This window comes from Oncorhynchus kisutch, linkage group LG4 (assembly GCF_002021735.2).
Source record: "Oncorhynchus kisutch isolate 150728-3 linkage group LG4, Okis_V2, whole genome shotgun sequence".
Lineage (NCBI taxonomy): Eukaryota > Metazoa > Chordata > Actinopteri > Salmoniformes > Salmonidae > Oncorhynchus > Oncorhynchus kisutch.
Window position 1 is genome coordinate 58,302,569 of NC_034177.2, and position 25,723 is coordinate 58,328,291.

The window sequence follows — 25,723 nt, forward strand, 5'->3', positions numbered from 1 at the left end:
TCTGCATTTCGTACCACTGTCTCCGAGCTGTGTGTTTCTTTCTGTGTGTGTGGATGCCTATGTGTATGTAGGTCTGTGTGTGTGTCTCCTATCTCCACAGGGAGCTATTGAGGACTGAAAGGCGTCTCTCTCTCTCTGTCTGAGATGACGTGGCAGGTAATAGTCTCTTCTATTTAGTAGCATCATCAGTCCTGAGCATAGCCTTCTATAGCTCCAGACTATCACTGCTCTGTTACGCTGGTGTCAACTCTGGGTATAGAGCATTAGCGCTATCATTATCATCTGAATGCCTCTCACCATTATCAATTATATGACTGACCGACTGAGCATTCAGGCTGTTGAATACATCTTGTAAGTGGAGTGAGGGTCATGGTGTGAGATAGTTGTCGACTTTCTGTTGTAGTTTTTCTCAGACTCTCTCTCACTGTGTGTGTGTTGACTCTGAATGTTTGTGTGTCCGGTCAGCATTCCAGATAGTGGTACCGAGCAGTAGACAGATGGAGTAGTGTCTGTGATTAACCATTCCAAGACTCTACCCATGGACAGACAGAGAAGAGACTCAGGTAATGACCAGCTCAATGTTCTAACAACACCTGAGCTATGTTCGAATACCCATACTAACATACTGTATACTACATACTAATGAGTATATGTATTTTATTCCCCCTAGCAGAGCTGGATAGACTGTTTTCATGTTATTTGGAGCGTTGGTGACTGTAACTGTGCTGCTGGCAACAATTTTAAATTACCCTATTTGCCGACGTTTACTGACACCGGCCATATTCAACAGATGTTGAGCGTTTGTAAATTCGTCAGTTATTCTGCACTCTGGCACACTCAGACACGTGTGCTCTGAAATCGGAGTAGAAGGCCAGAGCGAATTAACAATGACCATTGAGAATGCACAACAACTATACCACTTAGCTAAGGTAAGAATGACATATAGTTAATATACTGGCAGTTCAATGTATTAGTAGCCAACTAACGTTAGGTAGCTAGCTAACATACCAGTACGTACTGCTGTAATGATACGCTACGAGGATAACGTAGCTAACAAATTGTCAGCCAACCTAACTGATTTGAAAAAGTCATTACTTTATTTACATTGCTGAAAATGTTCTTAACATTTGTCATAATTACTTAAAGCAAAGAAATTGTATCCGCTCTCGTCAGACTGCATATTTTCTGCCATTTTCTTGAAATCTGAAAAGCCACGCCCATTTTCTGAAGAATTGTATTATCGACTCTAAAAGCACAGAGTGTCCAGAGCTGGTATACTTCGTATTTTGGCGAATTTAGTACGACATCCTAGAACTCTTGGCATACTAACTCTATCCATACTATAACCAATACGCATACTACATACTCAATTTACATCACAAATAGTATGGTTAGTGCAGATAGTATGAATATTCTAAACACAGCTCTAGAGTATTTGGTGTCCACAGAATTTGCTGTTCTAAAATGATACGGACAGCATCTGTAGTCTTTTCTGGGTGCAGAAGGCTAGTGAATGGTTTACCTGAAAACAAGAGTAGAATAGTTTTACATACCTGGCTAGTAACCTGAAGTGGACTATGGCAAACTGTGATTATGTGTGTTTGTGCATGTGCTTGAGTGTGTGTGCACCCTTCTGTGTCTGTCTGAATAATGCAGCAGGAGTAATATTAGAACTGAGCATGTGCAGGAGATGTCTACCCCTCGCAAAACCTCTAAATTCCTCTGAACATATACATCTCTCTCTCTCTTTCTCTCTCTCTTTATCTCTCTCTCTCTTTCTCTCTCTCTTTCTCTCTCTCTTTATCTCTCTCTTTCTCTCTCTCTCTCTCTCTCTCTCTCTCTCTCTCTCTCTCTCTCTCTCTCTCTCTCTCTCTCATTGGGCAGGGCTGTAAGTACACTGGGCAAGTGAGACAGAGAGAGAAGGGGAGAGAGAAAGGGGAAGGGAGAGAGAGTGTAACTGGAAAGGAGACAGAGGGAGAGTGGAAAGAGAGCCCGGAGGGTGCTTGCCCGGAAGGAGATTGAGTGGCAGTGAAGAAGAGAGAGAGAGAAAGGGTGGTGCCTCAGGGAATTAGAAACAGGGTGAGGCAGCAGAGTGAGAGGAGAGAGCAGTGTGCGTGTGACTGGAGGGATCCAGACATGGGACTAGCGCTGCAATGACAACCATGCTTAGCCCTAAAAACAGACAGACACGCAGGGGTAAGAACAATCTTTCATCCTCTCCTCCCCTCTTTCTCTCTGCAGCATCTCAGCAGTATGCCGGTCTTGCTGTCTCACGCTCTCTGCGACTGTTATAGCAACTGTGTCTCCATAATACATGCAGCACACTTTATCTCTTAGTGTTTTGGCTGTGTGATAGTTTACTTCTGTATTTGGATGATATGATTATTGCATCTCCTTGCATGTGATAAAGCCACTTTCTGATGAGAGCTGTTCTCTCTTTTCCAGTCTCTGCTAGACTCCATTAAGTTTATGGAATTGATAACAATTGTTCAAGTATTCAGAACCCTTGACTTTTTCCACATTATGTTACGTTAAAGCCTTACTCTAAAATTTATGAAAAAATGTGTCATCAATCTACACACAATACTCCATAATGACAAAGCAAAACAGGTTTTTAGCCACTCTTCAGTAAAAGGCACATGACAGCCCGCTTGGAGTTCCCTAAAGGGCACCTAAAGACTCTCAGACCAAGATAAACAATATTCTCTCGTCTGATGAAGCCAGGGTTGAAATTCTTTGACCGGAATGCCAAGCATCACGTCTGGAGGAAACCTGGCACCATCTCTACGGTTTAGCATGGTGATGGCAGCATCATGCTGTGGGGATGTTTTTCAGTGGCATGGATTGGAAGACTAGTCAGGATCGAGGGAAAGATGAACGGAGCAAAGTTAATCTTTGGACCTCAGACTGGGGCGACGGTTCACCTTCCAACAGGACAACGACCCTAAGCACACAGCCAAGACAACGCAGGAGTGGCTTCGGGACAAGTCTCTGAATGTCCTTGAGTGGCCCAGCCAGAGCCTGGACTTGAACCCAAACGAACATATCTGGAGAGACCTGAAAATAGCTGTGCAGCAATGCTCCCCATACAACCTGACAGAGCTTGAGAGCATCTGCAGAGAAGAATGGGAGAAATTCCTCATATACAGGTGTGCTGAGCTTGTAGCGTCATACCCAAGAAGACTTAATGCTGTAATCACTGCCAACGGTGCTTTGTCATTATTGGGTATTTGGTGTAGATTGATGAGGGGGGGGAAAAACTATTTAATACATTTTATAATAAGGCTGTAACGTAACAAAATGTGGAAAAAGTCAAGGGGTCTGAATACCTTGCGAAGACACTGTATCAAAATACACGTTCTACCACAGCGACCATGTTATTTTTGTGAAGCCTATTTGATTTTGAGTTCAGACATATAAAGTTTATATGTGAAAAATATTTCTAAGATCAATACTTTCAGTTTATCTAAATTCACTTCACTTGCGCAAATGAAGGAAGCTTGAGCTGCGCATGATCAAATACACTGCTGTAACTCTGATTAAGGGGTTTACATGTCCTAATCATTAGAAAGATTGCTCAGAAAACCTCACGCCAATTAAGATAAGCAGAGACGGGTGTTTTTCATGACTAATGACAAACTTGGCCTTCAGCCATAATCAGTTTAATATCTAATCATTAGTGTACATGTAAACGTACTCCTTGAAAATTATACACCCACTCCTTAAGAGCATAAATTATGTGAGTGAAGACATTCACGAGATCAGTCATTCATTCATTGCTCTGAACCGTGTATCTTCTAAAGAATCTATCCATTTTCCTTTATTTCTGTGCCCCAAAATGTTGAGATATATTGGTAAAGTAACCAGGCTGTTAGCTAGCTTGCTAATAAGGTAACATGACTGAACAAGGTGTAGCCTAAACAAATGTCTGTGAGTGGTTTTGGAACGACCCTTTTTGTTCCACCAGCCACTGTGATAGGTAGATACAATACTTTTTTCACCAGCCAATACATTTATTTGCCACAATAACACCGGATTTGGATTTCCGAAACCGGTGGGACCGGTGTTTTGCTAGCAGTATTTCTGTACTGAATGCACAATAGCAGAATTTTTTTATTTTACTAGGCAAGTAAGTTAAGAACAAATTCTTATTTTCAATGACAGCCTAGAAACAGTGGGTTAACTGCCTGTTCAGGGGCAGAACAACAGATCTGTACCTTGTCAGGTCAGGGGTTTGAACTTGCAACCTTCTGGTTACTAGTCCAACGCTCTAACCACTAGGCTACCCTGCCGCCCCAAGCATGCAAAACAAAAGACCACCTGATTGTTACAAATGATCGTGATATCATATCGTTCTACCAGGTAAGCCTACTTTGCAGTTAACATTTCATTTAGAAAGTTTGATGGGAAAGCCTTTAGAAATGACTGTTTCAGCATAACTAACTGGCTACACAAAGTGGTAGACACAGGCATTCCCATGTGTTACCACTCAGAAAGTTGCAAAAAATGATTGCCAAGATAATCCACCCACCTGACAGATGTGGCATATCAAGAAGCTGATTAAACAGCATGATCATTACACAGGTGCACCTTGTGCTGGGGGACAATAAAAGGCTACTCTAAAATGTGCCGTTTTCAGGGTGCGTGCAATTGGCATGGTTACTGCAGAAATGTCCAACAGAGCTGTTACCAGAGAATGTAATGTTCACGTCTCTACCATAAGCCGCCTCTAACGTTTTTTTCAGAGAATTTGGCAGTCCATCCAACCGGCCTCACAACCGCATACCACGTGTAACCACGCCATCTCATGACCTCCACATCTCCACAGCTTCTTCACCTGCGGGATCATATGAGCGTGGGGAGGGAGGTGCTCAGGATTATTTCTATCTGTAATGAAGCCCTTTTGTAGGGGAAAACAAATTCTGATTGGCTGGGCCTGGCTCCCCAGTGGGAGGACCTGTTAAGTGGGTGGGCCCATGGCTGGGCCCATGCCCAGTCGTGGAATCCATAGATTAGGGCCTAATTTATTTATTTAAATTGACTGATTTCCTTCTATGAACTGTAACTCAGTAAAATCTTTGAAATTGTTGCATGTTGCATTTATATTTTTGTTCCGTTTACAAATCACTGATGCATTCTTTAAAGATCCAATGCAGCCATTTTTATCTCAATATCAAATAATTGCTATTTAACATTTAAGTACCTTACTGTGATTGCTTTCAATTACAATATTAAAAATAAACCAAAATAGCTTCTTAGCAAAGAGCAATTTCTCAATCAAGAATTTTGCTAGACTGTCTGGGAGGGGTCTAGCGAACCGGACACCCCTACAGCCTCCGCAAGGCGTGGGGCCCACGAGCTCTGGGGGCCAATGCTCCATTCATCATTGTCTATTTTTAAATATACATCATTTTAACAGTAACCCTCCAAAAAGTGTTTCATAAACCTTTTTTAATTTCCATATGTACTAGGAAGCTAAGTGTTTGCTTCTTAGGCTTGAAGAATATGACTGATCAAAGTGCCTCAGACCTTGAAAAATAAATCATTGAACTGATTGAAAATAAGGGGATATTGTAGCCCTTGATTCTGACTCTCAGTTCCATTCTATTACACATACGAGTCATTGGACAAAGGTGTCTTCTGTATGGGGGAGTTTTATTAAGAGCTGCAATGCTCAGTCTAAACATTAACACGTATCGTTTGCAGTACGGTTTTGGAAACATATCAGCGAGAAATCATTTTAAAAAAGGTTCAATTGATACACACGGCCATATTTCCATGGTACATCGCTTGTTTGCGGAAAACAGAAGACAGAGTGGACTACCTGTGCTAATTAGCTATCTGTGTCTCCCAACACCTGTGTGTAAATAAAAGACTGACTCCAAAAACGTGTTGTCAGCTGCAACTGTGTTAAAACCAGTTAAAACAGTGTTACAACAAGTGTGTATTTTACATTTGTGAAATTATTTTGATGATATGATATGAAAGTAGAGTGATTTATGTTTCTAGAACCGTACCGCAATTGAGAATCGATTGACGTTTAGATGGAGTATTTGGCTGTTTTGGCTTCCAGAGCCAATTCACCCTTTAAACAGAACATGTAATGAATGTCCTTGTGAAACTGGACAGAAAGGAGTGGTGCTTCAAATACAGCAGTTCTGGAACCTCTTTAATTCAGCCTCTTGCATTCTCTTTAATTGCCAGCCTCAACAGGTTGCGGGAAGAGATTAACTGTAGGCTATTGGAAGCTCTGGGCAAAGGGTGGCTACTTTGAAGAATCTAAAATCTAAAATATATTTAGATTTGTTTAACACTTTTTTGGTTACTACATGATTCTTATTTCGTCGTTTTTATGTCTTCACTATTATTCTACAATGTAGAAAATAGTGAAAAAAACGACAGAATATTATTTAGTTTATGTAAAGACAAGATTAAATCAAGAATAGTCTGATGGGTGACAATATTACCCTATCACTTTTACCCTTCCCCAGATCTGTGCCTCGACACAATCCTGTCTCTGAGCTCTATGGACAGTTCATTCAACCTCATGGCTTGGTTTTTGCTCTGACATGCACTATCAACTGTGGGACCTTATATAGATAGGTGTGTGCCTTTCCAAATCATGTCCAATCAATTGAATTTACCACAGGTGGACTTCAATCAAGTTGTAGAAACATCCCAAGGATGATCATTGTAAACAGGATGCACCTGAGCTCCATTTCGAGTCTCATAGCAAAGGGTCTGAATACTCGTCGCCAAACCCACTGGCTCCAGGTCATCTACAAGACCCTGCTAGGTAAAGTCCCCTCTAATCTCAGCTCGCTGGTCACCATAGCAGCACCCACCTGTAGCACGCGCTCCAGCAGGTATATCTCTTTGGTCTCCCCCAAAACCAATTCCTCCTTTGGCCGCCTCTCCTTCCAGTTCTCTTCTGCCAATGACTGGAACGAACTACAAAAATCTGTGAAACTGGAAACACTTATCTCCCTCACTAGCTTTAAGCACCAGCTGTCAGAGCAGCTCACAGATTCCTGCACCTGTACATAGCGCATCTATAATTTAGCCCAAACAACTACCTCTTCCCCTACTGTATTTATTTATTTTGCTCCTTTGCATCCCTTTATTTCTATCTCTACTTTGCACATTCTTCCACTGCAAATCTACCATTCGAGTGTTTTACTTGCTATATTGTATTTACTTCGCCACCATGGCCTTTTTTTGCCTTTACCTCCCTTATCTCACCTCACGTGCTCACATAGTATATAGACTTAGTTTTCTACTGTATTATTGACTGTATGTTTGTTTTACTCCATGTGTAACTCTGTGTCGTTGTATGTGTCAAACTGTTTTGCTTTATCTTGGCCAGGTCGCAATTGTAAATGAGAACTTGTTCTCAACTGGCCTACCTGGTTAAATAAAGGTGAAATAAAATAATAAAATACTTAAGTAAATAAGGTATTACATTTTTAGATTTTTTTATACATTTGCTAAAATTTCTAAAAGTATGTTTTCATTTTATCACTATGAGGTCTTGTGTGTAGATTGATGAGGATTTGTATTTATGTAATCCATTTTAGAATAAGGCTGTAACGTAACAAAATGTGAAAAAATTCAAGGGGTCTGAATACTTTCCGAAGGCACTGTAGGTATGAAACACAGTTAAATCAAGTTTTATGACTGCACTGGTCCTTTAATATTATTTACATGTTGCCTTTGAATTGAATGAATCAGCACTCACTTTTTCAGAAACAACTGTACAGTGAAGCCTATCATTACAACAGTTATTATCTAGGTGATTTTCTTTCCAGGTTGCATAGCAACAAAATGGTCGCACTTTAGAGCCCTGGTTACGGATATGCATACATATGCATCTTACCGTGTACAATTCCATTCTAGGGAGTTATAGCTTAATGAAATATTTGGTTGTTTGGCCCTCTTATCTCAGAAGGATATATTTCAATAGAAGACGGAGCTGATCATAGTGTACTGTACATACTACAATGTTGTATTTATTCCCGGTGATAGATTGTCGTTGTGGCTGTGTGACATGTCGGACTTACTACTGCTGTATATCACAGCTTACTACTACCGTAAGGGCTAAAAGTGTCCATCACGACAGCTGAGTGATAAACATAGTTTCTCTCACACGGTACTAATCACTGACGCAGTAGACTGCTCCAGGCCTACAGGCAGGCAGACCTGCCCGCAGCGTGACATACCTTCATGCATGACTGGATGGACATGGATGTGGAGGCAGCGAATCACAGGACTGAGACTAGGCACAGACTGTATGGTGTACCACCACTTAATTCTTGCACTTGTCGTTCATCCACTGGCATTTGAAGAAGGTTTTTACTTGAAAAGATGGTGATCGGTGGTTATTTTACCGACCGGATGTGTTGCGCAGTACACGTAATCCATTGCGATCATGACTCTGCAAAATACAAGGGAGAGGTGGAGAGAGGGAGAGAGAGCTCAGCCCTGAGCTGTCCTCAGCAGAAACAAGGGGTGCAATTAACAAGAAAAATATAAATAATTGATTCTCTCTCTGTCTCCTCTCGCTCTCTCTCTCAGCCTGACACTGAGGTTTATCCGATACACACCAGTGTCTGATGTGTAATTTCTCTTTTAATCAGTCTGTTATGGTTGTTCTGAGCTGTTGGAGAGAGACACGTAGGACCTCTACAGCATTTATGTCTACTCGATTGGAGGGTTTTGTTTCAACCTTATTTCAACATACTTGATTCCTATAATCATCTGCCCCATTGGCTGTATCAGGTGTGTTAGAGCAGGGCTAGAGCAAAAGCCTGGACAGCCAGTAGCTCTCCAGGATGGTTTTCGATTACTGATAATAGACTGGTCCAGGTAGTAATGGATAAATCAGCATGTGCGGCTCAGACTCTGGGATCAGCCTGCTCTCATATTATAGGGTTAGGTGAATAGGGGTTAGGGATGCTCTAGCTGTGTGTGCCTTTGTACATGCATAGGTTATGTGTGTGTTCATCTCTGTGGAGAATGAACTAGGATCCAGGTGTGTTAGAGCAGGGCTCCAGCAGCTGAGGGTTGTCCATCCCTGATAATAGACTGGTCCAGTTGATAATGAATAAATCATTGTGCACGGCTCAGACACTGGAATCAGACTGTTCTCATAGGGAACTCAGTGGAGAATGATTAGGGATGGCGTGTGTGTTGCGTGCATCTGTATGTATATAGGTTATATGTGTTTGTGTTCATGTTTCTCTCCCCTCCCCCATCTATAACTCCCCAGCCCGCTCTAAGAGCATGGTGCTGGGCCGCTGCAGTTCTCCTCTAGGCCAGGAGATGACGTTGAAGGCCGGCTGGCTGAAGAGACAGAGGAGCATCATGAGGAACTGGCAGCTGCGGTGGTTCGTTCTCCACACTGAAGCACTGTACTTCTATAAGGACCAGGATGAGACTAAACCTCAGGTATACTACACTCTAGTTTAATGCACATATTCAGGACACTTTCAAGCCACTCGAAATATATCAAGGCTAAAGGAGACGGTGGAGTCTATAATGTTTCGTAACATTTCTGTAATGTTTTTCGTGCACAGCACGTCTTCCTTCCCTGTGCTCTAAGTGATTTCAAACAGAGAGTTAAGTAATGTTTCTGTTTGATTATAGCAAACCACACAATGCTCTACCTTTTAATACTGTGTTCTCGCCTTTCTTTGTCTCTCTGTTTCTGTCTCTCTCTGTTGCTCTCTCTCTGTCTCTCTCTCTCTGTCTGTCTCTCTCTCTCTCTCTCTCTCTCTCTCTCTCTCTCTCTTACTCTCTCACACTCTCTCAGGGATGCATCATTCTCCAGGGCAGTCAGGTCAGTGAGCTGTCGGCCAATCAGGATGAAGCTGGTCGCCACCTGTTTGAGATTGGACCAGGTAAGAAACCATGGAGACAACTAAGCCCTCCCTCTGATGATGCACTTCCTGGTTCAAATCAAATTGTATTCATCACATGCTTCGTAAACAGCAGGAGTAAATTAACAGTGAAATGTTTACTTACAGGCCCTTCCCAACAATGCAGAGAGAAAGAAAATAGAGAAACGGTAGAAAAGTAAAACACATAATAAAAGCAACAATAAATACATGAGTAATGACAACTTGGCTATATACACAGGCTATCAGTACCGAGTCGATGTGCAGGAGTATGAGGTAATCGAGGTAGATACAGTATGTACATAAAACTAGGAATAAAGTGACAGAAAATAGACAGTAGCAGCAGTGAATGTGATGAGTCAAAAAAGTGAGTGCAAAACGGGTCAAAGCAGATAGTCTTGGTAGCTACAGATGAAGTCGGAAGTTTACATACACCTCAGCCAAATACATTTAAACTCAGAATTCCTGACATGTAATCCTAGTAACAATTCCCTGTCTCAGTTAGGATCACCAGTTTATTTTAAGAATGTGAAAAGTCAGGATAATAGCAGAGAGTGATTTATTTCAGCTTTTACTTCTTTCATCACATTCCTAGTGGGTCAGAAGTTTATATACACTCAATTAGTATTTGGTAGCATTGCCTTTACATTGTTTAACTTGGCTCAAACGTTTTGGGTAGCCTTCCACAAGCTTCCCACAATAAGTTGGGTGAATTTTGGCCCATTCCTGCTGACAGAGCTGGTGTAACTGAGTCAGGTTTGTAGGCCTCCTTGCTCGCACACGTTTTTTCAGTTCTGCCCACACATTTTCTATGGGATTGAGGTCAGGGCTTTGTGATGACCACTCCAATACCTTGACATTGTTGTCCTTAAGCCATTTTGCCACAACTTTAGAAGTATGCTTGGGGTCATTGTCCATTTGGAAGACCCATTTGCGACCAAGCTTTAACTGATGTCTTGAGATGTTGCTTCAATATATCCACATAATTTCCCTCACTCATGATGCCATCTATAATGTGAAGTGCACCAGTCCCTCCTGCAGCAAAGCACCTCCACAACATGATGCTGCCACCCCAGTGCTTCACGGTTGGAATGGTGTTCTTCGGCTTGCAAGCCTCCCCCTTTTTCCTCCAAACATAACGCTGGTCATTATGGCCAAACAGTTCTATTTTTGGTTCATCAGACCAGAGGACAATTCTCCAAAAAGTATGATCTTTGTCCCCATGTGCAGTTGCAAACCGTAGTCTGCCTTTTTTATGTTTTTTTATGGTGGTTTTGGATCAGTGGCTTCTTCCTTGCTGAGTGGCCTTTCAGGTTATGGCGATATAGGACTCGTTTTACTGTGGATATAAAAACTTTTGTACCTTTTTCCTCCAGCATCTTCACAAGGTTCTTTACTGTTGTTCTGGGATTGATTTGCACTTTTGGCACCAAAGTACGTTCATCTCTAGGAGAGAGAACGCGTCTCCTTCCTGAGCGGTATGATGGCTGTGTGGTCCCATGCAGTTTATACTTGCGTACTCCTCTTTGTACAGATGAACGTGGAAAAACTATAGAGCTTACATTTTTACCGTTGGCCATTGTCCCTAATGCTACTTCACCACTAACCCGTTTTTCAGGGGAAATGGAACATTGGTTGAAAATACTGTACCCCTGAAAACCGGATGTTAGTGTTTTCTGGCGACTCATAGGCTACTTCATTACTTTGCCTTTCACCGTCAAAATCAGATTCGAGTGCAGTCAAGCTGTGATCGGCCCAGAAACGTGATGAATTGCGTTTCAGTAGAATGCTACAGGCTCTGTTCATTACCTCGAATTTAAGTAAACGATTGCAGTTGCGATATTGTTTGGTGTGAGATTGTGAAATCCATGTGGGGATGCAATGTATTTGTGAGAACGCCGTAACTTCTGAGTCTTGACGTTTAGCAAGTATCTGCAAAACAAAACAAAAATCTCTGTTCTAGAATTCATATTTTGCGTGTTGCAATAATGTTCTGATCACTCAAAGTGACACTTGCAAGTGCAACTCAACTTTAATTTGCGTGCCCCCTGCTTCCTGCCCGCTCGTGGGACCCGTCCTCTGCTCGCTCGACCACATTCTGTGCTCTCGACTGGCCTTTATGCTTGTGGAACCCATCCTCTGCGCTCTTGACTCAGTGTTTGCTTGCTCAATTATGTCTGATCTTGCTCGACAGCTCCATCTCGCACGTGCTCGACTCCAGAGATCCATTTGACACCATACATATAGACAGACAGGACTGACCATGCCCTGTATTATCTAGGGGCTCCCGAGTGGCGCAGCGGTCTAAGGCACTGCATCTCAGTGCTAGAGGCTTCGCTGCAAACCCTGGTTCGATTCTGGGCTGTATCACAACAGGCCATGATTGGGAGTTCCATAGGGCGGCGCACAATTGTCCCAGTGTAGTCCGGGTTAGGGAAGGCAGGGGTAGGCCATCATTGCAAATAAGAATTTGTTCTTAACTGACTTGCCTAGTTAAATAAAAAAATATATAATAATAGATTGATATTAGGAGCAGAACATCTTATATTTTAGTAATTTAGCAGACGCTCTTATCCAGAGCGACTTACAGTTAGTGCATTCATCTTAAGATAGCTTGGTGGGACAACCCCATATCACAGTATAGAAAGTACATTTTTCAGGAGTCAGAGCTAGTGCTGGTTGTTTATTTATTTTATTTTTTTTTGGGGGGGGGGGGGGGGGTCGTGGTGAAGAGGAGGTTGGGTGGCAGAACAGAATGCTCGGGTTGGGGTGTAGGGTTTGACCATAGCCTGAAGGTAGGGAGGGACAGTTCCTCTTGCTGTTCCGTAGGTATGCACCATGGTCTTGTAGTGGATGCAAGCTGCGATTGGAAGCCAGTGGGACTTGGGAAGGTTGAAAACCAGGCGGGCTGCAACGTTCTGGATAGGTTGCAGAGGTCTGATGACACAAGCAGGAAGCCCAGCTAACAGCGACTTGCAGTAGTCCATACGGGAGAGAACAAGTGCCTGGATTAGGACCTGCGCCGCTGCCTGTGTGAGGTAGTGTCGTACTCTACGGATGTTGTAGAGTATGAACCTGCAGGAGCGAGTCACTGCTTTGATGTTTGCAGAGAACGACAGGGTGTTGTCCAGGGTCACGCCAAGGTTATTTGCACTCTGGGAGGGTGACACTGTGGAGAGGTCTTTAAGTGGCAGGCCTTCCCCGGGAGGAAGATCAGCTCCGTCTTGTCGAGGTTAAGCTTGAGGTGGTGGGCCGACATCCAAGTTGAGATATCTGCCAGGCAGGCAGAGATGCATGTCACCACCTGGGTGTCAGAAGGGGGGAAGGAGAAAAGTAGTTGAGTGTCATCCGCATAGTAATGATTGGAGACACCATGTGAGGATATGACGGAGCCGAGTGACTTGATGTATAGAGAGAAGAGGCCTAAGAACCGAGCCCTGGCGGACACCAGTAGAGAGAGTACGTGGTGCAGACACAGATCCTCTCCACGTCACCTGGTAGGCGCGGCCTGCCAGGTAGGATGCAATCCAAGAGTGTACAGAGCCTGAGACACCCAGCCCTGAGAGGGTGGAGGGGAGGATCAGATGGTTTACAGTGTCACTGGCATAGTTGCACCACCAACATCTAGTGGTCTACTCAGAAAAATACAAATATTGGCACCACTGTTGAAGGCTCTTTGTATGGCACATAAGCACAGAGCATTGCATGATGACACTGACAATACCAATGACAACGTGCTATGTAGATGGCATCAGTGCTAAAGACAAGCACAGTGCTCATGAAGACATCAACAGTGCACTCTGCATATAGTTACCAATGACAATGTACTAAGCATACAGAATCAATTCATCAATTTCCACCTACCATACTTGATGCTAGTGGTTCATGCATTGTTTTTAAATCCCCTCAGAGACTGAAGAGTAAGTGTTGAAATGTACAGTGTTGGCGTCATATCGGTTGCTCACAAAGGGTGTGTGTGTGTGTGTGTGTGTGTGTGTGTGTGTGCGTGTGCGTGTGTGCGTGTGTTTGCAGGAGGCAGTGGAGAGAGGGATCGTTCAGGTCTGAGCGAGTCTTTCCTGTTGATGGCTAAGTCTCAGAGTGACATGGAGGAATGGGTCAGAGCCATACGAAGAGCTATATGGGCCCCGCTAGGAGGAGGTAACACACACACGCACACACAAACAAACACACACATGCTCATACACATACTCAAACACAAATACACACACAGGCACACACACACACACACACACAAACATGTAAAGTCCTGTAAGAGCAAGTTGATTTTGTGTGTGTGTGTTCTTGGAATCTGGGTGTCATTGCTCTAGGTATTTTTGGGCAGCATTTAGAGGAGACAATGCAGTGTGAGAGTGGGTGTGGCAGCAGCAGCAAGCCTCTGGTGCCTCTGCTGGTGCAGCAGTGTGTGTGTTTTATACACCAGCACGGCCTAACGGAGGAGGGGCTGTTCAGAATGCCTGGACAGACCAATCACGTACGAGAGCTGCAAGACGCCTTTAACTGCGGGGAGAAACCACTGTTTGGCAGGTAGAAGTACTTTCCCTTTACATCAACTTTTCCTTCACAGGTAACACAGCATAACACAACGTAAAACACAACATATTGGGGGGCTCCCGAGCGGCGCAGCGGTCTAAGGCACTGCATCTCAGTGCTAGAGGCGTCACTACAGACCCTGGTTCAATTCCAGGCTGTATCACAACCGGCCATGATTGGGGGTCCCAAAGAGCTGCGCACAATTGGCCCAGCGTTGTCCGGGTTAGGGCTTGGCCGTGGTAGGCAGTCATTGTAAATAAGAATTTGTCCTTAACTGACTTGCCTAGTTAAATAAAGGTTAAAAAAATAAATTTAAACACAACACAAACAGGTTGATGAGCTCTATTGTAATTCAGTCATAATTCTTATGTTTAACAGTAACACTGATGTCCACACGGTGGCGTCCCTGCTGAAGCTGTACCTCAGAGAGCTGCCAGAGCCTGTGGTGCCTTTCAACAAATACACAGAGTTCCTCTCCACTGCTCAGCTCCTGGCCAAGGACCAGGAGGAGGTGTGTGTGTGTGCGCGCACACGTGACACACATGTGCCCCTTTTCAAAGTAGTAATGCTCTCATTCAAATCCTAATGAATAATGATATTGGGGCTTTGTCTTTTTGAAGGGGATCCTTGAGCTGGGCAGGCAGTTGAAGAGTCTTCCTCAGGTCAACTACAACCTTCTCAGATACGTCTGCAGGTAAAAATATGCTCTACCAGATGGTTGAGTTGCCCTTTAAAGGAATGCTATTAAGTCAAAGCTAGTGATAATGGGCAATAAAGACATATTTTTATGGGATTTTTTTGTCTGTGCAAATATAATACATAAACAAATCCATATCATTATTTACTGTCTGCCTGTTATCTTCAATATGTTTCATAATATCATTCCGTACATGTCATTAAATTGTAAATGCATACATTTACATGCATTTGAATTTTCTGATTTTGACACACAAATGTAGCATATTTTATTAACATTTCATATCCTTATATAACTAAGCTTATCTTCCATTATAAGTCAATTAAGCATAATGTAAATTAATGTAAATGTAAATTAATGTGTGTTTTTTTATTATTTAAAAAGTATATGCAAATTCCAATACAGTTTACTCTAATTGGGCAGTTCAACCTGCTGGTTGAGATGTTTGCCCTGTGTTATCTATTTAAGTAATGTAAACACAAATTATTCATTTATGGCCTATATGTAGTGAGGCTAAATACACATATTTTGCAGAACAATCATTTTGCAGATGTTTTCTTCTTGGTGTGCCAGTTAAAGGGTTAACACTTGAAATAGATGTTTAATGGCATCAACAGGCAGCTGAGACAGCAGAATGAGGCAGATCACACAGACTGTGGCAACAGCATGACTCACCACCACTTCTCATACTGTATCTGTCTCAGTTTGAATCCAACTGAACATACGAGAGTTGAGATTTTCAGACAATCTTGGAGGAAATAAAAATGTTGCTTCAGGGGGCTATTTATATTTCTCCTCGGTTTTATTCTTACCAGCCTTTACATGTGCGTGAATATATGCGTGTGTGCTTGCATGTGTACATGTGTGTGTGTGTGCACTATAGATTCCTAGATGAGGTCCAGTCCCACTCAAGTCAGAACAAGATGAGTGTTCAGAACCTGGCCACTGTGTTCGGGCCCAACATCTTCCGACCCAAGATGGAAGACCCACAAATCATGATGGAGGGTAGATACCAGCACATTTTTCTCTGTGATGACACGTGCTATGAGCAAACTAACCGCAACATTTTACATAGAGGGGATTTGCTCAAGTTGAAACTTTTATTTTTACAATATCAGTGAGAAGGTATGCATTGTTTAAAGAGTTTAAAGCCAATATATGTCATGTATTTCTCAGCTAAACAGCAGCCCTGCTACTTTTTTTGCTATAATCTGTGGGATTAGGCTGGACAACAACTTGGAAAAGCTGAAATCAAGTTTATTCCTCCACTGCGTCAAACAGCTACATGTGCTTGTTTACACAAGCACATATATTTATACCCTCCTACTAGGAATATTCAACTCCTTGCACATCTCGACAGCCAATAAATACTTTGTTGCTAGTCAGGAATTTAACTGGTTCCTCTCAATGGTGTAGTCATGGCCCTGCCTCATGCTAGAACCTTCGTGGGCACGGAAATATATTCATGTGGGATAGGACTATTCCTTCTCACTTCATCTGACCTGACCTCGGGCCGAATTCCTTGCTCCTCCCTAATCCACAGCTGTCCTAATTGATCAGTGACTGAAACCCTTTGCCTCCCTCCTTAGGAGCCATGAGATTGAACAATAGTATGTTTTGACAGAATGTAAACTTTCTGCACTCCCCCCTCCTCACTCAGTAACTTTCCATACACCTAGTTCTTATCCCCCCTCCATTGACCCCAACATGTACAGTACATTCCTTATACATGTAAAGTAATCATTACGTTCTAGTATGGAAACATGATCAAATATATATTTCAAGCTAGAATCCCACACTGGAAAAGGGGTACATACAAATCCTCTAACTAACGATTAGCTTTTTATTGCATTCTGCAGGTAGTTCCCAGGTGCAGCACCTGATGACTGTACTGATCAGTGAACACTCTCGTCTGTACCAGGGGCAGGCAGAGACTCCCAGGGAGGACCAATCTGCCCCTTCTCCAACTCCCTATCCCCGGGTCCCCCCGATTCAGCGCTGTAGGGTGGAATGGCTCTCACAGGAGGACATCCTGCCCCCCAACCCCGCCAAGGACTATCCATCCCTGGAACAGACCCCTAACACTCCAAGTCAGGATCCACTTCAACCCCTCCCGACCTCCGCAGTGTCCTCTCTTGACACTGACCGCCCTGGATCAACCCCCAAGGAAAGAACAGAGGGAGATTCTGAGGGAATGAATGGTGGAAGAACAGAAGAAAAGACGGAGAGAAAGAGTGAAGGAAAGAGCGAAATAAAACTCTCGGGTGGTAGTGGCGCAGACCTCGGCCCCAGTAAACAGTCCAAAAGCCAGTCTTCATGGAGGTCCTCTTTGAAGGGTAGGTCCGGGTCAGGGGGAGTAAGGGGGAAGTTGGGGGGGTCAGCAGTTGATGTGTCGACAGTCACCGGAGGCCACTGGCTGATGAATGGCCTGACGTCCTTCCGGAGTCACCGACGGACCGCTTCGACTGGCGAACGACTCAAAGAGTCCTCGCTTTGCCTGAAAGAGACACATATAGATTCTCTGCTAGACTCATATACTGAGTCCTCTTTGTCACTAAAAGTCTCCCAAAGAAGCACGCTAAAAGACTCATCTCCTTTACATATAGACTCCTCCTGTTCTACTATAGTCTCCTCCTGTCCCAATATAAAGCCCTCCCAATCTGTCAGAAACTCCCCCCATTCCAACAGGCTCTCGACCTATGACAACGTTAATGTCACTCCCTGCAGTCTGAGTTTGCCCATTGGCAGCCGCTCCCCCTGGACCTCTTGTGAGATCCCATTGGCTGAATCTACAGGAAGTGAGCACGGGACACTGATTTCTGGTTTAGGGTCAGGGCAGTCTGTGGCAGGGCCCTCGATACCTGGGGACAGTAGCTCTCCTCTAGAGCTGTGTGTGAGCAGCGCTGACTGGAATGAGGGTGACCCTGGGGATGGCATCACAGGTCAGAGGTCAGGGGTCAATGAGGGTCTGTTCAGCCTGGTGACGGAGTTGAAGGAGGAGCTGAGGAGACAGAGGATCAGCTATGAGACACACATAAACAAGTAAGAACTAGCTTGTGTCCTTGTTGATATGGCAATGTTATGTTGTGGTGTTTGTGTATATGTGAGTGTGTGCACATACATGCATGTGTGCACATCCACGCGTGTGTGTCTGCTGTACTCTCAAACCTCTCTCTCGTGATGTTCTCAGGTTAGAGGATTCGTGTTCAGGTCTTCGTCTCCAGTCTGGTCGTTTAGAAGAGGATCTAGGCCAGGAGAAGAAGAGGTTATTCATGTTAGAGATCCAACTGGGGAACTCGGAACGCGCAAGGCATGATGCTGAGACTCGGAATGTTCTCCTGCAGAAAGAGATGGAAGAGTTATTTGCTACACTGGGGAACCTGACCACTGGCACAGATACCAGCTAGACCTGAGCAGACAGCATTAGCCCACCGAGCAAAAGCCTACAAACTGGGCACAAACTGAATGACTCACTGTTGTTTCAACATGATATGTCAACGTATAGCGACATGGAATTTATGTGAAAAATGCATTAGATTTGAAAAAAGTAATGAACTTAAAATGTTGTTTTGAGGGTGATATTTCAAACACGGGATTATCATCATGGTAACCAAATTTCAACATAGACAAACCTTGTATCAAATATGTTGAACTTGTACCTTTAAGAAAACATCAGATCTTCAACCTTATATCCACAATAATAAAAATAACTATAGGCTGGGCAGCACCTCCTACTGGATAATGTATCTATAGCTACCCTTTGGTCTCCCATCCAGGGTTTTAACCAAGCCTAGCCCTGCGTAACTATGATATTTGTCACTAACTATCACCAATGTTCTATTGCGAGAATGATTGTTAAGAGATCTCCACTTATTCCACAAACTGGAATTAAAGCCAGACTAAATCAGTGGCACAGATGGAACTATCCAAGCAGAAGACACATCTCCTTCAAATGTTGATATTTGGTTGTGTTGACAACCAAACACAATTCAATGTCACTTTTGAAATACTATAAATAGCCTATAAACTTCGACAAATTGTATGTTGGATTCACTTCTCTAACTCAACCAAAAATAAAAGTTAAAGAATAGGATTAAGCCAGTGGCTCAGACGCAACTATCCAAGAAGTAGATACATCTCCTAACACAATTCAATATGGGCCCGATTCAGATGTAGGAAAGGCGTATATTTCCTACGCACGCCTTTCCTACACACTTCTCAGTAGTTCCAATTCAGACTTACCTTATGCAGGTGTGTAAAGGGCTTTGAAGGTGTGGTTCCCTTGCACACTCAGAATAAATGTAATTCGACTGCTGAAAACCCTCCCACTTGCTAGCTAACATATTTTCTTGTGGAGCTTTCATTGAATAGGGTTTTCAGTACAGTACCCCTTTAAATTAGGTGTACCTTTTAATTAGAATTTTCTCAACAGACTCACTAGAATATACAGTGCCTTCGGAAAGAATTCAGAGCCCTTGACTTTTTACACATTTTGTTACGTTACAGCCTTCTTCTAAAATTGATTAAATAGTTTTTTTCCCTCATCAGTCTACACACAATATCCCATAATGACAATGCAAAAAAAAAAAGTTTTGTGCAAATTTACACAAGTATTCAGACCCTTTACTCAGTACTTTGTTGAAGCACCTTTTGCAGCGATTACAGCATCAATTATTCTTGGGTATGACGCTACAAACTTGGCACACCTGTATTTGGGGAGATTCTCCCATTCTTCTCTGCAGATCCTCTCAAGCTCTGTCAGGTTGGATGGGAAGAGTCACTGCACAGCTATTTTCAGGCCTCTCCAGAGATCGGGTTCAAGTCCGGGCTCTGGCTGGGCCACTCAGGGACATTCAGAGACTTGTCCCGAAGACCCTCCTGTAATTGCCTTGAATATGTGCTTAGGCTCTGAGGTCCTGAGCTCTCTGGAGTAGGTTTTCATCAAGGATCTCTCTGTACTTTGCTCTGTTCATCTTTGCCTCGATCCTGACTAGTCTCCCAGACACTGCCGCTGAAAAACATCCCCACAGCATGATGCTGCCACCCCCATGCTTCACCGTAGGGATGGTGCCAGGTTTCCTCCAGATGTGATGCTTGGCATTCAGACCAAAGAGTTCAATCTTGGTTTCATCAGACCAGAGAATCTTGTTTATCTTGGTCTGACCGTCTTTAGGTGCCTCTTGGCAAACTCCAAGTGGGCTGTCATGTGCCTTTTAATGAGGAGTGGCTACCATCTGGCCACTCTACCATAAAGGCCTGATTGGTGGAGTGCTGTAGAGATGGTTGTCCTTGTGGAAGATTCTCCCATCTCCACAGAAAAACTCTAGAGCTCTGTCAGAGTGACCATCGCGTTCTTGGTCACCTCCCTGACCAAGGCCCTTCTCCCCCGATTGCTCAGTTTGGCCGGGCGGCCAGCTCTAGGAAGAGTCTTGGTGGTTCCAAACGTCTTCCATTTAAGGATGATGGAGGCCACTGTGTTCTTGGGTACCTTCAATGCTGCAGACATTTTTTGGTACCCTTCCCCAGATCTGTGCCTCGACACAATCCTTTCTCTGAGCTCTACAGACAATTCCTTCAACCTCATGGCTTGATTTTTGCTCTGACATGCACTGTCAACTGTGGGACTGTATATAGACAGGTGTGTGCCTTTCCAAATCATGTCCAATCAGTTGAATTTACCACAGGTGGATTACAATCAAGGATGATCAATGGAAACAGGATGCACCTGAGCTCAATTTCGAGTCTCATAACAAAGGGTCTGATTACTTATGTAAATAAGGTATTTCTACTTTTTATATTTTATAAATGTGCAAAAAAAATTCATTGTTTTCGCTTTGTCATTATGGGTTAATGTGTGATTGCTGAGGATTCTTTTTTGCATTTAGAATAAGGCTGAAACTTAACACAATGTGGAAAAAGTCAAGAGGTCTGAATACTTTGCGAAGGCACTGTATGTAGAGAACGGTTCAGAAAATTAGGGATCATTTATTTATTTTACCTTTATTTAACTAGGCAAGTCAGTTAAGAATAAATTCTTATTTTCAATGACGGCCTAGGAACAGTGGGTTTACTGCCTGTTCAGGGGCAGAACGACAGATTTGTACCTAGTCAGCTCAGGATTTGAACTTGCAACCCTTCGGTTACTAGTCCAACACTCTAACCACTAGGCTACCCTGAAAGCCATGTAAATATGTCTCATTTTCAGCATCTATTGGTATATTTAAAATGCTCTGATCTTGTATTATTTAGGGTTAGGAAAAAAAACTGTGTAGAGCCTTTACGCGCAAAATAATGGTGAATAAAACAAGATAACATTTTCCCACGTGAAAACCTCTCACATGTAAATATTTTAATTGGTAGATTCATGTGAAAACTTTTACATGTGATTGTTTTTCACGTGAACTTGCAATTCCACATGTGAAAGTGAGAATTTAATGTGAAATATTTGAAACTCCAAATTCATGTGATTTTTTTTACATGTGATTGTTTGCAATTTCCACACGTGAAAGTGAATCTAATTTGCATTCTCATGTAAGAAAACTCCACATTTACTCCAATGTTTGTAAACAAAGTAAATGTAAACAAACCATATATAACCTAAAAACATGCTTTAACATGCTATAATATTGAAATCATGGATGGTCAGTTCTTGCAGCCATAGCGTAGTCTATGGATTTGAGAGCAGTTGCATTTCTCCAGCCCCAGGCCTTACATTTTTTTGCAAAACTGTGGTAGGGATCACACTTATTTCATGTTTAAATTAAGGATTGCCACTTTAAACACCTTTAATAGAGTAGTAGTGCCATTATATGGTGCAATCCTCTAGTGAGTGAGTTACTTTTGTGCCATTAGTATCAAGCAAAACTGAAGTCGAGAAGAAAAGTGTTATTGTTGCAAACAAAAATAAAGATATTGAAAGCAAAACAAAATATTGCAAGGAAAACATTTTTAATGCGAGAGCAATTAATTGTAAATGGATGCAAAAAAGTGTTTTCAGTTTAAAAAAAATTGATAATACAATTAAATAAAACATCTCCCTCTTTCCTGCAATTTTCCCTATCTTTAATTGTTAACCTGGCCTTTTTTCCGGTTCTGGTTTGCTGCTGAAGCTAAGTAGGGTTGGTCCTGTTCAGTCCCTGGAAGTGGTGTCCGAAAACCAAGTCAGAATCATGAACATTTCACATGTAAAACAAATAAATAAAATATATATGTGATTTGTTCACGTGTCTCAAAACCAAGCTTTTTTGCCATAAAAGAAACACTGTAGAAATCATCCACACAACTGGACAGTTTTTGTGTTTTGCAAACCTATCTTTTGTGATGTCCTTACAATGTTCTCACCAGCCATATAGAAAACTCCCTGAGCCACAGACAGACTGCGTTACTGCAACGCACGGCCCCCACAACCACCTTGAAAACGACTCGTTCCCATAGGCTTATACTATCTATGAAAGCCTCAGCAGTTAGCTACCAAAAGCTGGCAGACATGTTTACATTTGGTTCGTTTTATCAGTGTTATTTAGATGGAAAACGTGCGCTAATTGCTGTAGCTCTATAACTAGCTAACGTTAGCATAGAGGTAGCAATCTAGCTCTTTCACTTTCCCAGTTCACTTCCATAAAAAAAAGGTGCAAAAACAGCGAATAACGTTCTGTTTCCGTGCGCTTAACTCGGGTCGGAATTCCCCCCTATTACTTTTGTAATAAAGTTAAGTCTATTTTGTAAACTAATGTAAAATTCAACCTTAAAATGTGACCAACCTTCTCTTTTCTGTCTTATGTTCTAAAATTTTAAATTGTGTTTTTTAAATATTTTTTACATTGGATAAAAGTACAGACTGAGATTTAAAATGGACTATCATACACTGTAGTTGGAGGAAACATGGGTAAGTAATGATGCTTTAAAAGTTTATACATTTATAATCCCATTTAGGAGAAAAAATTATTAACACACTTGCTCTCCATTAATCCTTGGGTAACATATATTTAGAAAGGAATACTTTCACCTAAATGCACTCTCTGAACATTATCACATTAATAAACATAACATCGCTTATTGTTGTATAATAAAGAACCTTTCACATTGAACAGCTACAGCGCTGTGCTTTGTTTACCCCCATTTCGCATCGCTCACAACCTCCAAAGCCTGCGACCATCCCATCTCTTCATTTTGGAACACGTGACTGTGGCCACGTACTAAATCAGTGAGGTAGTGCTTAAAAAAAAACGAAGGAAAGATTCCAAACATAAAATACTTGATTAACTAGACAGTAGCCTACAATAACAGTACCAGTCAAAAGTTTGGACACACCTACTCATTCCAGGGTATTTCTTTATTTGTACTATTTTGTACATTGTAGAATAATAGTGAAACATCAAAACTATGAATTAACACATATAGAATAATTTAGTAACCAAAAAAGTGTTAAACAGATTTATATTTATATTTGAGATTCTTCAAAGTAGGCACCCTTTGCCTTGATGACAGCTTTGCACACGCTTGGCATTCTCTCAACCAGCTTCATGAGGTAGTCACCTGGATTGCATTTCAATTAACAGGTGTGCCTTGTTAAAAGTTAATTTGTGGAATTTCTTTCCTTCTTATTGCATTTGAGCCAATCAGTTGTGTTGTGACAAAGTAGGGGTGGTATACAGAAGATTTGGTCAAATTGATGTATTATTTGGTAAAAGACCAAGTCCATATTATGGCAAGAACAGCTCAAATAAGCAAAGAGAAACTACAGTCCATCATTACTATAAGACATGAAGGTCAGTCAATCCGGAACATTTCAAGAACCTTGAAAGTTTCTTCAAGTGCAGTCACAAAAACGATCAAGCACTATGATGAAACTGGCTCTCATGAGGACCGTCACAGGAAAGGAAGACCCAGGGTTACCTCTGCTTCAGAGGATATCTTAATTACAGTTACCAGCCTCAGAAATTGCAGCCCAAATAAATGCTTCAAAGTGAATCAGGCTTTCATAGTGGAATTGCTGCAAAGTAACCACTACTAAAGGACACCAATAAGAAGAAGAGACTTGCTTGGGCCAAGAAACACAAGCAATGGACATTAGACTGGTGGAGATTTGTCCTTTGGTTTGATGAGTCCAAATGTTTGATTTTTGTTTCAAACTGCCGTGTCTTTGTGAGGTGCAGAGCAGGTGAATGGATGATCTCCGCATGTGTGGTTTCCACTGTGAAGCATGGAGGAGATGGTGTGATGGTGTGTGGTTGCTTTGCTGGTGGCACTGTCTGTGATATATTTAGAATAAAAGACACACTTAACCAACATGGCTGCCACAGCATTCTGCAGCGATACGCCATCCCATCTGGTTTGTGCTTAGTGGGACTATTTTTTGTTTTTCAACAGGACAATGACCCAACACACCTCCAGGCTGTGTAAGGGCTATTTGATCAAGAAGAAGAGTGATGGCGTGCTGCATCAGATGACCTGGCCTCCACAATCGCCTGACTTCAACCCTATTCAGATGGTTTGGGATGAGTTGGACCACATAGGGAAGGAAAAGCAGCCAACAAGTGCTCAGCATTCCAGGTGAAGCTGGTTAAGAGAATACCAAGAGTGTGCAAAGCTGTCATCAAGGCAAAGGGTAGCTACTTTGAAGAATTTGTTTAACACATTTTTGGATACTACATGATTCCATGTGTTATTTCATAGTTTTGATGTCTTCACTATTATTCTACGATGTAAGAAAATAGTAAAACTAAAGAAAAGCCCTTGAATAAGAATGCTTGTCCAAACTTTTAAATGGTACTGTAGTAAAAACATATACGTACACAAAGGTCAAAACAATATATAAACAAAAGTTGTATATACACTCAATTAGTATTTGGTAGCATTGCCTTTAAATTGTTTAACTTGGGTCAAACGGTTCGGGTAGCCTTCCACAAGCTTCCCACAATAAGTTGGGGGAATTTTGACCCATTCCTCCTGACAGAGCTGGTGTAACTGTGTCAGGTTTGTAAGGCCTCCTCGCTCGCACACGCTTTTTCAGTTCTGCCCACAGATTTTCTATAGGATTGAGGTCAGGGCTTTGTGATGGCCACTCCAATACCATGACTTTGTTGTGCTTCAGCCATTTTGCCACAACTTTGGAAGTATGCTTGCGGTCATTGTCCATTTGGAAGACCCATTTGCGACCAAGCTGTAACTTGTAACTGATAAATTGAGATTTTGCTTCAATATATCCACATAATTTTCCTCACTCATGATGCCATCTATTTTGTAAAGTCCACCAGTCCCTCCTGCAGCAAAGCACCCAGACAACATGATGCTGCCACCCCCGTGCTTCACGGTTGGAATGGTGTTCTTCGGCTTGCAAGCCTCCCCCTTTTTCCTCCAAACATAATGATGGCCATTATGGCCAAACAGTTCTATTTGTGGTTCATCAGACCAGAGGACATTTCTCCAAAAAAGTGCGATCTTTGTCCCCATGCAGTTGCAAACCGTAGCCTGGCTTTTTTAATGCGGTTTTGGAGCAGTGGCTTCTTCCTTGCTGAGCGGCTTTTCAGGTTATGTCGATATAGAACTAGTTTTACTGTGGATATAGATACTTTTGTAC

The 25,723-nt window shown here is 42.4% G+C and overlaps 1 protein-coding gene and 1 long non-coding RNA gene across 4 annotated transcripts; one reads left to right on the forward strand and one right to left on the reverse strand.

Moving 5' to 3' along the window:
- On the forward strand, window positions 1-22,364 carry LOC109889735 (rho GTPase-activating protein 22). 2 transcript variants are annotated; one of them, XM_020481394.2, is made up of 11 exons: window positions 1-156; window positions 466-563; window positions 9,269-9,447; window positions 9,812-9,899; window positions 13,929-14,054; window positions 14,225-14,441; window positions 14,826-14,958; window positions 15,068-15,141; window positions 16,028-16,149; window positions 17,004-18,186; window positions 18,335-22,364. In XM_020481394.2, the coding sequence occupies exons 2-11, from the start codon at window positions 539-541 to the stop codon at window positions 18,549-18,551; spliced, it is 2,364 nt and encodes a 787-aa protein (XP_020336983.1). In that variant the 5' UTR covers window positions 1-156; window positions 466-538; the 3' UTR covers window positions 18,552-22,364. The 2 variants fall into 2 exon arrangements, with proteins under 2 accessions (XP_020336983.1, XP_020336984.1); XM_020481395.2 differs by lacking the exon at window positions 1-156 and adding an exon at window positions 207-351.
- Window positions 16,133-23,342, reverse strand: LOC109889736 (uncharacterized). 2 transcript variants are annotated; one of them, XR_002255320.2, is made up of 4 exons: window positions 23,258-23,342; window positions 18,313-18,389; window positions 18,006-18,145; window positions 16,133-17,641 (listed from the first exon to the last, which is right to left on the reverse strand). It is a non-coding gene; the product is annotated as an uncharacterized LOC109889736 (long non-coding RNA). The 2 variants fall into 2 exon arrangements; XR_004209802.1 differs by having other exon boundaries at window positions 17,526-17,641; window positions 18,266-18,389.
- Window positions 23,343-25,723: the final 2,381 nt, after the last annotated feature.